The sequence below is a fragment of the Cibotium barometz genome, chromosome 14 (genome assembly GCF_041138505.1).
Source record: "Cibotium barometz isolate CiBa-2024 chromosome 14, ASM4113850v1, whole genome shotgun sequence".
Taxonomy (NCBI): Eukaryota; Viridiplantae; Streptophyta; class Polypodiopsida; order Cyatheales; family Cibotiaceae; genus Cibotium; species Cibotium barometz.
This window is the reverse complement of record NC_141059.1, coordinates 36,980,963-36,994,553: the sequence shown is the minus strand read 5'-3', so window position 1 is coordinate 36,994,553 and position 13,591 is coordinate 36,980,963. Positions and strand designations below refer to the sequence as shown.

General features: G+C 42.4%; 1 protein-coding gene across 2 annotated transcripts; it reads left to right on the top strand.

Moving 5' to 3' along the window:
- The first annotated feature begins 5,137 nt into the window (after nucleotides 1-5,137).
- Nucleotides 5,138-12,989, top strand: LOC147631977 (protein TOPLESS-RELATED PROTEIN 2-like). 2 transcript variants are annotated; one of them, XR_015267270.1, is made up of 6 exons: nucleotides 5,138-5,445; nucleotides 11,346-11,501; nucleotides 11,625-11,808; nucleotides 11,914-12,043; nucleotides 12,130-12,342; nucleotides 12,705-12,835. XR_015267270.1 is itself a non-coding variant. In XM_086807912.1 (6 exons), exons 1-6 carry the CDS (start codon nucleotides 5,414-5,416, stop codon nucleotides 12,846-12,848), a joined length of 765 nt encoding a protein of 254 aa, XP_086664038.1. In that variant the 5' UTR covers nucleotides 5,140-5,413; the 3' UTR covers nucleotides 12,849-12,989. The 2 variants fall into 2 exon arrangements, 1 of the variants encoding a protein (XP_086664038.1); XM_086807912.1 differs by having other exon boundaries at nucleotides 5,140-5,445; nucleotides 12,224-12,342; nucleotides 12,705-12,989.
- The last annotated feature ends 602 nt before the right edge of the window (nucleotides 12,990-13,591 follow it).

Sequence of the window (13,591 nt, the reverse complement as noted above, 5' to 3'; positions counted from 1 at the left end):
TCTATGGATAGGAATCAACGGCTGTGCCTCTTGAATGGGGAAAAAAGCGTTGATCCCAATGATCCAAGTGCATGTTTCTCCCTTGATCTGACCAAGTATCTTATAGATGTAATTGGATCAGCTCGATCAGAAATGATTTTGACTACGTTAGAGTAAAAAGTTATCCTGGTAGAATCGCCCGTGCTTTCCGGTAAAGGAAGTTTTTCCGGGCTCGGTTTTGGAACAACCGACGGATTAGTCTCTTATTCGGATATCCGTGGGTGAGGCCCCGAATGTGGGACCCCTGTCCCGCGCGAGAAGTGCTACTTTCCGCTGCCAGTATCCTGAATCCGTTGCTCGGTGGGAACAGGGATCTTACAATCACAAACAACTCGATCCACCCGAATGTTGCTAGGAATGCTATGAAAACTAGGAGTGATGGTCATATCCGAAATCTCTCCACATGTAACAAATCTAGAGGAGTAACCCAGCACATCTAATAACCTCGGGTCTAAGGATTGCACTCATTAGCATGGAGTACACACATGTCCCACTCATCATAGCGAGTAGCACCTATTGAGCTCAGAATGGAGTACACACATAGCTTCTCAAGAGGGAGAAGTCCACCATGAAAGCTTAGAGCTCCAAAGAGTAAGAGTACTCATGAAAGTATAATGATAAAAAAGGGTACAATGTCCATGAGCCCTATGCCTTATATAGGGCCCCCCTAAAAGTACATATGTAAATGTCCCTAAGCCTAAGTGCCTAGGCCCCATTTCCCATGTGCATGTGCACCCAAACCTACTTCATTACATGAGGGATTACTAAAACCAGCATCATACTCTCTTATCTTTTTCCATGCTAATTTCCACTCCTCTCGATCAACCACAGACATTGAAGGTCCAGTAAATATATTGCATTGGCCAATGATAGTTGAGCCTCTTCTAGCGCCATTTACAGGAAAGCATTACTGCTCGAAGCTTGCCTCTTGTTACAAACACTACTACTAGCACCATGTGACCCAAAGTGCTATGATAATGTTGTTCTCTCCATTCTTCTATTACATTCTCTTTAATCTTGGCCACGTACATTCACATTTATAGCTTCTTGTTTTGCATATCTAGCATTTTGAGAGCATGGCTGGCGAAAAAGCCTTAGAAGGAGGTTGAGGTGTATGTGAAAGAGGATGAGAATTTGCAAAGGACACTTTGAGTCTTTTTCCCTTGATAGTCTCCTCTATCGATTGTCTTAGTCGTTTTCATGCACTGATCGGATGATCACATTTTTCTTAAAGTTCCAAAAAATGGTCCCAAATACGTGGGGCACCTCCTGATTTATGTGCATGATAATAATTACATTCCGACTCTATGAATTTTCCACACAAATTATTACAAAATGGCCACTCGAGTCCATGACATTTTTTCCAATGTTGTGCACTACTTGAGTAGATGTTCTGTCTAGACACGTAGGTATATCAATTGGAGAATCCTCACATTGTGACACATGTGGATTTGAGGTGTTGTATACAATCCATTTTCTACTAGATATATGTGCTCACGTTTGTAAGAGGTGCACAATTTACTAAAAAATATGCATGTTATAAATATAAGAGCAATGATGTAAGTTGTGTAACAAAACACTTTTACCATTTATACCTTTAAAGAACTTCCATACATATAATACATGCTCTTTAAAATTAAAAAACTCTTTCAGCACGATATAGCTAAGATGTAAGATAATATAACACAAAAGTATATCATACATGTCCAACTACATATAAAAAAATAAGAACATACCTTAGAAAAAAGATGAACAGGACATGAATCACCACTAGCAAGGACCACTACAGCCTAGCAAAGGACTCATAGTCCAAACTGCACTCTGTAATAAACAAGCCATATGAAAGAAGTACCTTAAACCAAGGGAGTAGCACAATACTAAAGGATCAATACTCCAATGGCTTACACTTCAAAACAAAATAGAGATAAGAAAAGAAAAAGGGCCAATGTTGCCCAATAGTAGGACAAATGGTTTGATCACTTTGTAGACTCATGAAAAAGGTGCTTTCTTCAGACAACAAGATGCCAAACACAAGGGTGCATGCTAGAATAGTATTAACGGCACATGGTATGGATTATGAATGTATACATGCATGTGTCAATGATCATGTGCTATTTAGGGGTGCTCACAAAGATGTAACTCAATGTTCAAAATGTGGTGGGTCTTGTTACCGAATTGTTTTGCAAGGTATGATGATTCCTCAAAAGGTGTTAAGGCATTTTCCTATCATACCCCACATTCAACACATGTTTCGGTGCAAGTCTATTCCCAAATTCATGACATGGCATGGACACAATTGTTCCACTGCGTAGATGGCATGATGAGGATCCTTGTGGATTCACTCACATGGCAACACATAGAGGAGGAGTGGTTATAATTCAAGTACGAGCCACATCACTTATGAGTTGAATTGGGTATGGATGGATTCAATACATTTGGTCTCAAATCATGGAGGAGCACAGGGCCAGTGGTAGTAGTGAACTACAATATCCCTCCTTGGAAGTCAATAAATAAGGGTCATGTGATGCTAGCTCTTCTCGTTCCCAAAAGACATAAGGTCAAGAACATGGATGTGTACCTTGAACCTTTGATCGAGGAGATTGAGACACTATAACATGGCATCCGATTGCATAATGTGTCATGACCTCTTACACAAAGTAGCATAGAGGTGAAGGAAATTTTAATGTGGACAATGCATGACTTTCTAGTATATTAAGATTTCTCATGTACATTTTCTATGCCCAATCGTCTTCCTATGATTTGAATTATCAAATATTATTTGTCTCTAAATATGAATTATTTGTGCATTGTGCATAATTAGGACTCACAATATCAGGTCACAATGCTTGTTCGATTTTGTGGACCATCGCTTATTACGTCATGGCCACTCGCACGATTTGTAAGTTCTCTCTTCTCCATTTGTCACTAAGTTTACTTCATGTGTCGTTGTGATTTTCATATTTCATGCACGTTAAAATTTGCTGTAGGAAAGGGTAACATGTCACCCCAACGTCTGGGGAGAATAGGTACTACAAGCACCACAACAAAGCGGACACTTAGGAGTGGCTTAAAAGCCATGGAGTGGCACGGAAGCAGATATCGAATGAGCTCGACATGCCAACTTGGTGAGTCTATAAACTTGATTTTTACTTATCATCCAACTTGTTTTGCTTGTGGGGCTAACGTGTTTTCATTATATTACTATTTAACGCAGGAAGACGAGGATGTTGAAAGTGACAATGATGATGAAGATGGTGGAGCATGTGGTGAAGGTGCGGGCAAAGATGAACACGAAGACGCACCACAATTAATTAATTTAATTAGTGCTTTTATGTTTATTCATTTTTTGGGCATCAACACTTTATGTATTTTGCAACTGTGTATATAATTTGCAAGTAATAAAAACCATGACATTGTTGTTTTGCATTTTCTTTTGTTTTGAAGTGTCTGTCTTTAAAAAAAGTTTAAATTATGTGTTAAAAAAAAACGGGGACAGAGTGGGTGAGATATGTGGGTACATGTGTCCCCACATATCTCACCTATTCTGTTCCCATCTTTTTTAACAGTATGCGACTATAGCCACCCATGGCTATATGTGTTGCTGTAACCTTGGCATGTGTGCGGCTATAGTTTCTGCTGTAAGCCTGGCTATAAAACGGCTATTTGCATGAGTACATAGCCATGCATATAGCCGCGTGATTCTTTTTTCTATTTTTAGATCCTTTGAAATTTATGCGGATCTTTATGCGGCTATACTTTTCGTTTGTTGTAGTACATTTTGTATTTTCATGATTAGTAAGCTCTATGCTCTGCCATGCACCATTGGTGGCATTTTGTATTATGAAGACATAAGCCATGCCTTTAATGCCAGTGGAATTTGAAGACATAATAATTTTATTAAATATGAATATATTATATTGTTTTGTTTCTTGAGTGAATTGTTTGTTTCCTATTTCAAGCTCACTATATGATATTTTTCAAGCATATTGTTTTGTTTCTTGAGTGAATCATTTGTTTCCTATTTTAAGCACTATATGATTTTTTGAGGTCATATATATATATATATATATATATATATATATATATATATATATATTGGGTGGGGGGATGAATGGGATAGGCTGTTGTCGTCCCGTTCTACCTAAAGTTTTTTGTTTTCTAGAGCCTCACAATAGTAATCACAACATTAGATTTTGCAATTAGTATTGTGACCTTTATAGTGATGGTTATTGTGGTGCATCCATTATATGATTATTGCCATAAATTTTGTGAGGATTAATGGGTGAATTCTCCCAAGTTTAGGACCATAACAATAAATGTCATTTTGTCAAAATTCCCTCGCCTTCCTTTTGTAGTGATGCTAGCCTGCCTTCAATGTTCTCCCTCATTATGCCGTTATGTAAGAAAGCCCTCTCCCTCCTATTGTAGTGATGCTAGCCTACCTTCAATGTTCTCCCTCATTGTCACACTAAGAAGCTCCAAGACATACGGGTATCTAGAGAAGCTCTTCCTTGATAAGATGATGTAAAGAGAGATCATCTAACTTAATTTTAATCTTGCTACTAAGAAAGAAAATTCCCTAGTCTAAAGAATAACATAAGGAGAAAGAAAAATCCCTAGTTTGAAGACTAACTTCATACACACACACACACACTATATGCCAGGTTTCATTTAGACATACATGCATTCCCAACAAATTAGATAGCAAGAAACAATAAGAAGAACTCATCTCTCATGAGCTTATTCAAATGGGGATTGTTTTTTGAATTTGAAAGTGCGTACGAAAGCTTTACAAAATTATATAAATAAAGGAGTTATTTTCACACTATCCATAATGTTACAACGAAAGTCATGGGACTTTTCCATTCTTCCACCCATTGTGCACATGGTTAGGTTGCTTTATACCATACCAACATCTTAATTACAAAAGAGAGTGGCACATGTGCCTTACAAAAAGTATGGGCATTGGTAACCAATGTGGTTACTCAAGGAAGAAAATATCATGCACATGATTGGCAAAAAAATACCATATACCCTTGAGACATTTCTAAATGTATAAGAAATCTAAGCGAGTAAAGAAGGTTCACCGTTCTAGGAGAAAACGAAGGCGACACGTATACAAGGAGTGGAAGAGTGGATTCGTGGTGGTGATTTTACTTTACACGCATAAGTGTATGCAGCCCGTATGTCGACAGGTGTGGTTGATGAGATGGTCCCTGCATGGCTGATCCATCCAATTTGTGGCACCAGGGGGATGAGGAGGGCTGGAGTGGATGGGGGGATTGGGAGCTTGAGTTTGAGGAGGAGATGAAGCGTCGACGAGAAGAAACGAAGGCTACAAGTTCCAAGAAGAAATGTGTGCCCAACTGGTTTAATGAAAGATTATGCTTGTAAGCGAAATCCAAGGTATGTTTGAAGCTCAATCAAGATTTTGTCAGAAAAGCTAGATCAGGTTGTTCTCAATGTGCAGCATCTTCATTTTTTGTTCGGGTAAACCTCCGTCAAGAGTGGAACTACGAAGATGGCTTCAAGAGAGTATCTTGCATGATAACGTAGTATCCAATGTTTTCTATTTAAGAAAAGGTTTCTTTAATGTCCTTTTTGATAAGGGTCAATCTATCTCTGAGTTGTTTGCTAAAGGGTCTCTATTTTTTGGACAACATCTAGTGCATATTTTTCCCTTTGACCGTTATTCGTCGATGTTAACAAGAGCATGCAGAGTGCATGTCCATTGTGGGTCGTCGTGGTGGTTGGTCTTCCCTGCTGGCTTAGGCCAACCCTATGGGATATTGCTCAGTCTCTTGGCCCGTTATTGTATGTCCCTAATGATGAGATAGGGGGTAGTCAATAGATGTGGATTTGGGTCAATTGGGTATCTTGGAATTAGGTCTTAAATTTTGGTGCATTCCTAGGTGCATGTTTCAAGTATGGAGGGTTTGGCCATATTGCAAAACATTTCCCTAAGAGAGCTGATTGCCACTAAAGGGGAGGAGGTAAAAGATGATAGGTTGAGTGGAGTGGATAAATCTAAAGCCTCTGCTAAAAGCCAGAACAATGAGGAGAAAGGAAAAGAAGTGGTAAACGAGTCTGGTAAAGGCACCTTGGAGGGTGAATGGGTTAAGGTTAAAGGGAAGGGGGTAGTCAATAGATGTGGATTTGGGTCAATTGGGTATCTTGGAATTAGGTCTTAAATTTTGGTGCATTCCTAGGTGCATGTTTCAAGTATGGAGGGTTCGGCCATATTGCAAAACATTTCCCTGAGAGAGTTGATTGCCACTAAAGGGGAGGAGGTAAAAGATGATAGGTTGAGTGGAGTGGATAAATCTAAAGCCTCTGCTGAAAGCCAGAAGAATGAGGAGAAAGGAAAAGAAGTGGTAAACCAATCTGGTAAAGGCACCTTGGAGGGTGAATGGGTTAAGGTTAAAGGGAAGAAGTGGTAAACGAGTCTGGTAAAGGCACCTTGGAGGGTGAATGGGTTAAGGTTAAAGGGAAGTCTAGCGTTAGGCAGGCTAAGATAGAAGCTGGGAAAACTCAATGTAACCAAGGGGAAGAGGGTAGAAAGTCGGATTCTATTGGGGGTTTGAGTCCCGTCTATTGTTCAATCCAAATTGACCAAACAAACACATTGTCCAACAAGCTTTTACAGAGCTTCATCACCAATCCCCTTTTCTCTTGGCTCTCTCGTCCCCTTCTCCCTTCTGGCTCTGAATGCGTCTCTCCTTGTCGACTACTATCCATTTCCTATGCATGTAGTAGTTTTTTTTTTCCGAGAAAAGATCCTTTCATTAGTTATATAAAAACGCCCGTAGGGCTACAAAAGATCCTCTCTTGCTCACAAGAAAACAGAGCCGAGAACAAAACAAGGCATCCAGGGAGACTCTCCCTAGGTGCTAAAAGGTACAAGTATCAGTACAAAGAAGCTGAGGGGCTATATCATACAATAGGAGGGGGAAAAAGCCAAACAGGTGGCCTGTAGTGCCAACGGAGGGACCCCGCGTGTAGGGTATAGAAGGGGCTGCTGCACCAAGTGGTGTGAAAAGCCTGGCGCGGCAAGATCGCCTCATCCGAGTCGCCTCGGATGCGGTCATACTGTCCTTGCAGGGTGTGGATCAACTCTTGCCAATCCCTCGAACAGTCTCTGTTGGTGGCTCCAGTCTCCCTTCAAAGGCCCCGAAACATCGGGCCCTCCAGGTGAACTAGATGGTGAGGCTGTTGAGGAGCTCCCATCGTAGATCCCTCTCCTGTGTCCAGCTAGCGGGTGAAAAATCCGGTGAAGGAACAAGGCGAGGCTGGCCCCTAATGAATCTGATGGCCTGGCTGTCCTGCTCCGTCTCATAGCCCATAGCAGGCCCTGACGAAGTCGACCAAGCAGCGGCACCCCATGTATACATACCCTCTGGAGAGAGGGGGGCCAGAATACGCAGCATCCACAGCCAAATCTGCTGCACCTGAGGGTAGTCCCATAGGCAATGTCTCTGTGTCTCCATAGGGTGGCCGCATCGGACGCAGGCTGCCGGAAGACCGCTGTAGACAAGCCAGGTGCCAACTGCTGAGCCCCTGTGGGCGACCAGCCACCACTGGAAAGTCGAGATCCTGCGGGCCTGTCGACTAGCCCAGAGCCGGGTCCAAAAATCCTCCAGGAACTCCTGTGAGAATCCCTGTAGCCGCCAGTGCCCCGATGCAGCTGGAGAGACCATCCTCCTCGCCGTCAAAATATGTCGCCCCAACCGAACAGTATACTGGAAAAGGGTGATCTCTGTGGCCTCAAGGGATGCATAAGGATCATGCCACTCGTACTCACCAGGGTCCCACTGGAGCCGGGCCAAGGGGTGCGCTGCATATGTCCATATGCGCCAATCAGGGAGCACATCTGCAGGGTCTGGGTCAATATGCCACTTCCGAGAAGCGGCGGCCACTACCCGAATCCTCTGAAAGATGCACTCTGCAACCAAAGGCGACTCCACCTCCACCCTCTCAAGTCTGCCCTCATCCTGAATCTCATAGTAGAGGCATCTGCCATCCTAGGAGCAAATTGTTCACTCTGAGTTTCCTTGTGGGGTAGTGAGAAAGATCAATGTCAGCCCCATCATTTGTCTTTCAACACCGCTTTAGAGGCATGTGATCAGAAAGAGTAGAGCTGCAATCAACAGAAACTCTCAGAGTGTGGGGCACACACAAAGCTTGATGGCTAAAGAAAACCCTGTCAATTCTAGAAGAGGATGACAAATATTGAAGACTAAAATAGGTATGACCCGGGTTATCTCTCCAGCCCCTGAATTCCAACTATCCTTAAGACCCATCCCCCTTCTTAGCTCCTCCCATTTCCCTTTCTCCTTCCCTAAGAGGACAGTACTACCACCACATCTATCCATAACCTTTTCCACCATGTTAAAATCACCTAGAACAATGCAAGGAACTTGGATATTTAAGTTGGCAATCCAAGTCCACATATCACTCCTAATTTGGTGATTGTGAGTCCCATATACATTGATAATCCATATTCTTTCCCCATTTACCAAAACCTCAACTACCAAAATCCTACCATTAGTGTGGTTGGCAATGACACTAGGATTAAGATCTCCCCTCACTAAGGTCATTACCCCACTGTAGCCCAAATTAACACCCCCATAAAAAATCACCCATTCTCTAAATCTATCTTTTCTAGGGATTTTCCCAAAAAGATTGTGCTCTTGAATAGCAAAAATTGAGAAGCCCCATGATTCCCCCAAAATGATGTGTTCTTTTTTATCCTTGACTCCTTCAACATTCCACGTACAACAAGAAAACTCTGAATAATTCTTCATGAGAGGGCAGTGTCAAGAACCATGTCAACCTCCTCCTCATTCCTTGATTATTCTAATCATTTTGGCTTCCTTTCCAAGATTCTTTGACTATGAAATCAAATCTTTGTTCAAACGAGGGGTGATTATCATTTCATTAAGTGGACTAAACCGATTGAGGGTGCGTGCCCACACTCCGCCAGCAGAGTCTATCAAGAGCATTTGACTCAACCTCATACATACCCTCCGCGGTCAGTGGTGGGGGAAGTTGCAGGGTGGATCTGACCGCATGCGGAAGTGGTGGGAAGCTTTCTTGAGGCTTTGGCAGCCTAGCCCTTTTCTCACTGATAGAGGTGGTGACCCCACTTGGCATTACAAACCACCAATGTGGTTGTTCTCTCTCTCTCTCTCTCTCTCTCTCTCTCTCTCTCTTTCTCTCCCCCCCCCCCCCCCCCCCTCCTTGCATGAGATAGTTTTCTCCTCATAGAGCGGCTAGCCGGAGAAGAAGCATCTCTTTCCCCTCTTTTGATGACTTGATCCCCACCTTGTACATGAGGCGAGTTTGTATCTAGCCCTTCGTGGTTTTTTTAAGCCCTTCGTGGCTGTTTTTTTTCAGTAACTAATAGAAGGATCTTTTTCTCGGGGAAAAAAAAGTTGAATCATAAGATTGAGTATTGGAAACTATTGACATGGCTATTGCATGTATGGTTGCGTATTGTCCAATCCATCATGATGGCTTATATTGAGTTCCACTTGCCTCTTATGCCTTGGTCAAATAAGGATATTGATAGTTTCATGTCCAAAGCTTTAGAGTGTTTATGGCGGACAAAAACAGATAGAAAGGCTGTCAGATTGCTCAAAAAAGAACTTGTATGCACTCCCAAAATGCATGTATGGTTGCGTATTGTCCAATCCATCATGATGGCTTATATTGAGTTCCACTTGCCTCTTATGCCTTGGTCAAATAAGGATATTGATAGTTTCATGTCCAAAGCTTTAGAGTGTTTATGGCGGACAAAAACAGATAGAAAGGCTGTCAGATTGCTCAAAAAAGAACTTGTATGCACTCCCAAAATGCATGGAGGCCTGAATATACTTAATATTTGCTACCATGTCATTGCAAGAAAGGCAACTTTACTTCTTGAATTCCTTCACCAAAAGCAATGTTGGACTTTAATGCTGGCACATTTTATTGTGACTATGAAAACAAAAGCTTTTGGGGATTGGATAGTTTCTCACCATGATTTCATATTTGGAAAATTTGAAGGTCGGAGCTGCCCTTATTCCACTTAAGCTTATACATGACTGGCAAATGCTTCTTTGTCATCTTTCTTGGTCTGGTAGACCTCCAGATAGAGCAATTCCTTGCAAAAAGAAAGTATTCATTGGAAAAGCATACTTCCTCTCCAACTTTGGTGTACGCTTGGTTGATGATGTTGTTGATGATCAAGGCAATGTATTCTCCCTCCATAGGCTATCAGAAGATATAATCTGGGTATGTATCATAGGCATGTATGGCATGAAATAAGCTCTATATTGCAAGATTTTTAGTTGGTGCCTCCACTTGTGGATGAGGAAAGATTAAGAGACTGTAAATTTGACAGGCAACTTCCAGGTTATTCTCCTTTTTCTTTCCATCACCTCATGGCAGCTAGAGCCTATAAATTTTTGCTCCCTCACCTTGGATACACTCACATGCAAATCACTTGTGGCATGTAAACAAACCTCTTTGATGGTGGAAGGCCTTTCTGACTGCAGTTTGGAAAAGGAAATTGCCTCACATAGACTTTTCTTGTGGAGATGCATTGTGGGTGCATTGCCAGTTGCACCTTCTTAGCCAAGAGAAACATTGCACGTGCTTCTTGTAAGAGGGGTTTCCATCAACTGAGACAATTACTCATTTGTTATGGGGATGCCCCTCTTCTTGTGCTCTCTTGGAGAGACTGTTAGGGCACTTGAGATTGTAATTTCCTAACAACATCTTTGGGAAATTCTTTTGGATGTCGGCCGCCTTTCTTCACCTTTGCTGGATTACAGTCTTTTCCTTTCTTGGACCAAATACTGGGCTTTGTGGACGATCTACCATGCACAAAATCAGCTCATTTTCAGTCATGAGGAGATAATATGCTTTCCCTTTTTTAGGAGGTCTCTTTACCTTTCACTCCAAGATTCTTTTGATCTTGGAGATCTTTCCTCTCAACAGCTGGAAGTGTTTTTCTAGTGTTTCTGATATATGAGTAGCAAATGTACCATACTCTCCTTAATGAAGCAGTGGTTTCATAAAAAAAAAGCGCGCGCGCGCGCTCCAATATACACATATGTATGTATATTCATAAAAATGTGCGCGCGCGGGCAGGTGCGTGCATGTGCAGTGCAGGTGCAAAATATGAATTTTGTTTCCTCCACACAGAAGTGAGGCTTCCGGACTGATTATGTGATCCTTTTTTTTTGTTTCAACATAAATGACTTCTCTGCCATGGCTTTCCATTCTGTTCTTGCTGGACTGAAGGCTTGGTATGATTGCAGGGAGAATGATCAATTGTCAAAGTATGGTGATACAAAGACAGCTAGAAACATCATGCTGTTAGAACTGAAGCTGATTGAAGCCAATCCTCTTTTTCGAGATAAGCTGGTATTTCCCGCTCTCAAGGCTTCAAGATTGAGAACCCTAATCAATCAAAGGTACATGTTTCTAGAGGCACATGTGTTGCTGTTCCTCAGCCAGCACATATCAACAAGCTCATTAAGCTTATCGTGAGCCTGCTTAACTTAAGCATAAATTTTAACTCTGGATGTGTGTGACAGTTTGAATTGGCAACACCAACTGTGCAAAAACCCTCGATCAAACCCGGATATAAAAACCCTTTTTACGGATCATTCATGTGGGCCTTCTAACAGTGCCCGTGCACCACCCCCCACTAACAACCCTCTTGTCAGAGGGATTGGCAACACAAAGGAAGGAGTCTTTCCTCCATTCAGAGCTCACGGGGTACTATTCAAGTGCCAAAATCATTAGAAATTATATGGCTTAGATGGGTCTTTGGTGTGTTGCAGAAATTAATTTTGACTGTTTTGATGCACTTGCTGCTGGCAGCCCTTTCCATCGGTAGCTGTGTCTTCTGCCAGCCCATTAGCTGGGTGGATGGTGAATCCGAATCCACCTGCTGCTCCTCATGCAGCTATTGCTGCAGGACCAGCTGGTGTGATAACTTCTCTCAATCCAGGTGAAATAAGAAGCTGATGTGTAAGCATTACTGTATTGGTTTCAAGAGTATTTGGATCCATTAATGTTGGGGACTTTGCCCAATAGGTGCTTTGCTCAAGCGACCAAGAACACCTCCTGGTGGTGCACCTGGTGTGGACTATCATTCAAGAGTATTAATGTTGGGGACTTTGCCCAATAGGTGCTTTGCTCAAGCGACCAAGAACACCTCCTGGTGGTGCACCTGGTGTGGACTATCAATCTGCTGATTCTGAACACCTTTTGAAGCGTGCAAGGCCAGCTGGGCAGCCAATGGAGGAGGTAATACTTAGGCTGCTTACATGTATAACTTGCATGTGGATGAGGTGATACCTAGGCTGCTTCCTGCCTGTGTGATAGGCGGGGTCTTGGACGGCGGGCAAGATTACCTGTCCGTCCTCAACTCGCAGTTGGGATGGATGTGTTCCAATCCATCCCACACAAGGGCAGACCTGGCCTTACACATATAACCCTTCTGTGGCATTGGCGGGGGACATGAACGGCTTTTCCATCCTCAACCTACGGTGATATGAAGTAATCTATGGTAGATGCATCTACATTTTAAAAAAGTTAACACGATTTGCTAAGCTGGGCATTGGAAATGCTTGAATTATAACCTTTTTTTTCCCCTTTTTTTGGCACAGATTACATACCCAGTTTCAAGTCTATCACAGGCGGTGTATTCTTCAGAGGATATTGCCAAAGCAGTTGCTAGAACCTTGAACCAGGGTTCTAATGTCACGAGCATGGATTTTCATCCATTGCAGCAGTCCTTTCTCCTTGGTTAGCTGCAATGCATGCCATACTAGTTGGTGATTAATTTCTTGTAATAAAACTATAGTTTGCTTCTAAGTTGGTAATATTTTTTGTTGTCCTTCATGAGAGTTACTCTGAAAGTTTTGGGGGTTTCACCACATTTTTTTTTCTCCAGAAAAGAGACTTCTTATTAGTAAAATGAAATCATATGAAGGGAGATCTCAAGCCAAAAGGTAGGGAGATCTCAACCAATTGGGGGCACTGTGCTGCCATAAAATCCCCATAGGATGGAGGAGAAGAAAATACCATGGTTCCACTCTCTCATAAATCTGCTGCTTTTGTCTGTGCAGCTCTAGGAGATCCCTGTATCCATATACTGCAAATACACTGGGTGTCATAAACCTGAATACCCTCAAATGCCTCTGTACATCTGGTCTTCCAGATATGCCATGCCGTGATACTAGCAATAATCTCCCAGGTGGTGTCAATACTCAGCGAAGGTGGTGTGTATCATAACTGGGGGATATCCTGAAGAAACCATCTGTAAGCTATGCCCCTATGGACAAATATACCAGGATCTGCTCCCTTGCCCTCAAAAAGAAGCTTTGGGCTAGACTGAGTCAACCATGCAATAGCACCCCAGGTAATATAGGTAGGATCACTCCTCAATCTGCCCAAGAGCTGGGCTATAGATATCCAGATCCTCTATGCTCCACTGCACTCCATAAGCAATGACATTGTCTCAGATGGAGCTGGGCATCTAGGACAAGAGGGG

Bases quoted from the DNA above. Each gene is read 5' to 3' on its own strand.
- LOC147631977 (XM_086807912.1), top strand. From the start codon at position 5,414: ATGAAAGATTATGCTTGTAAGCGAAATCCAAG. The intron at 12,044-12,223 runs GTGAAATAAGAA...TTTGCCCAATAG, and splicing joins GATAACTTCTCTCAATCCAG to GTGCTTTGCTCAAGCGACCA. The intron at 12,343-12,704 runs GTAATACTTAGG...TTTTTGGCACAG, and splicing joins CTGGGCAGCCAATGGAGGAG to ATTACATACCCAGTTTCAAG.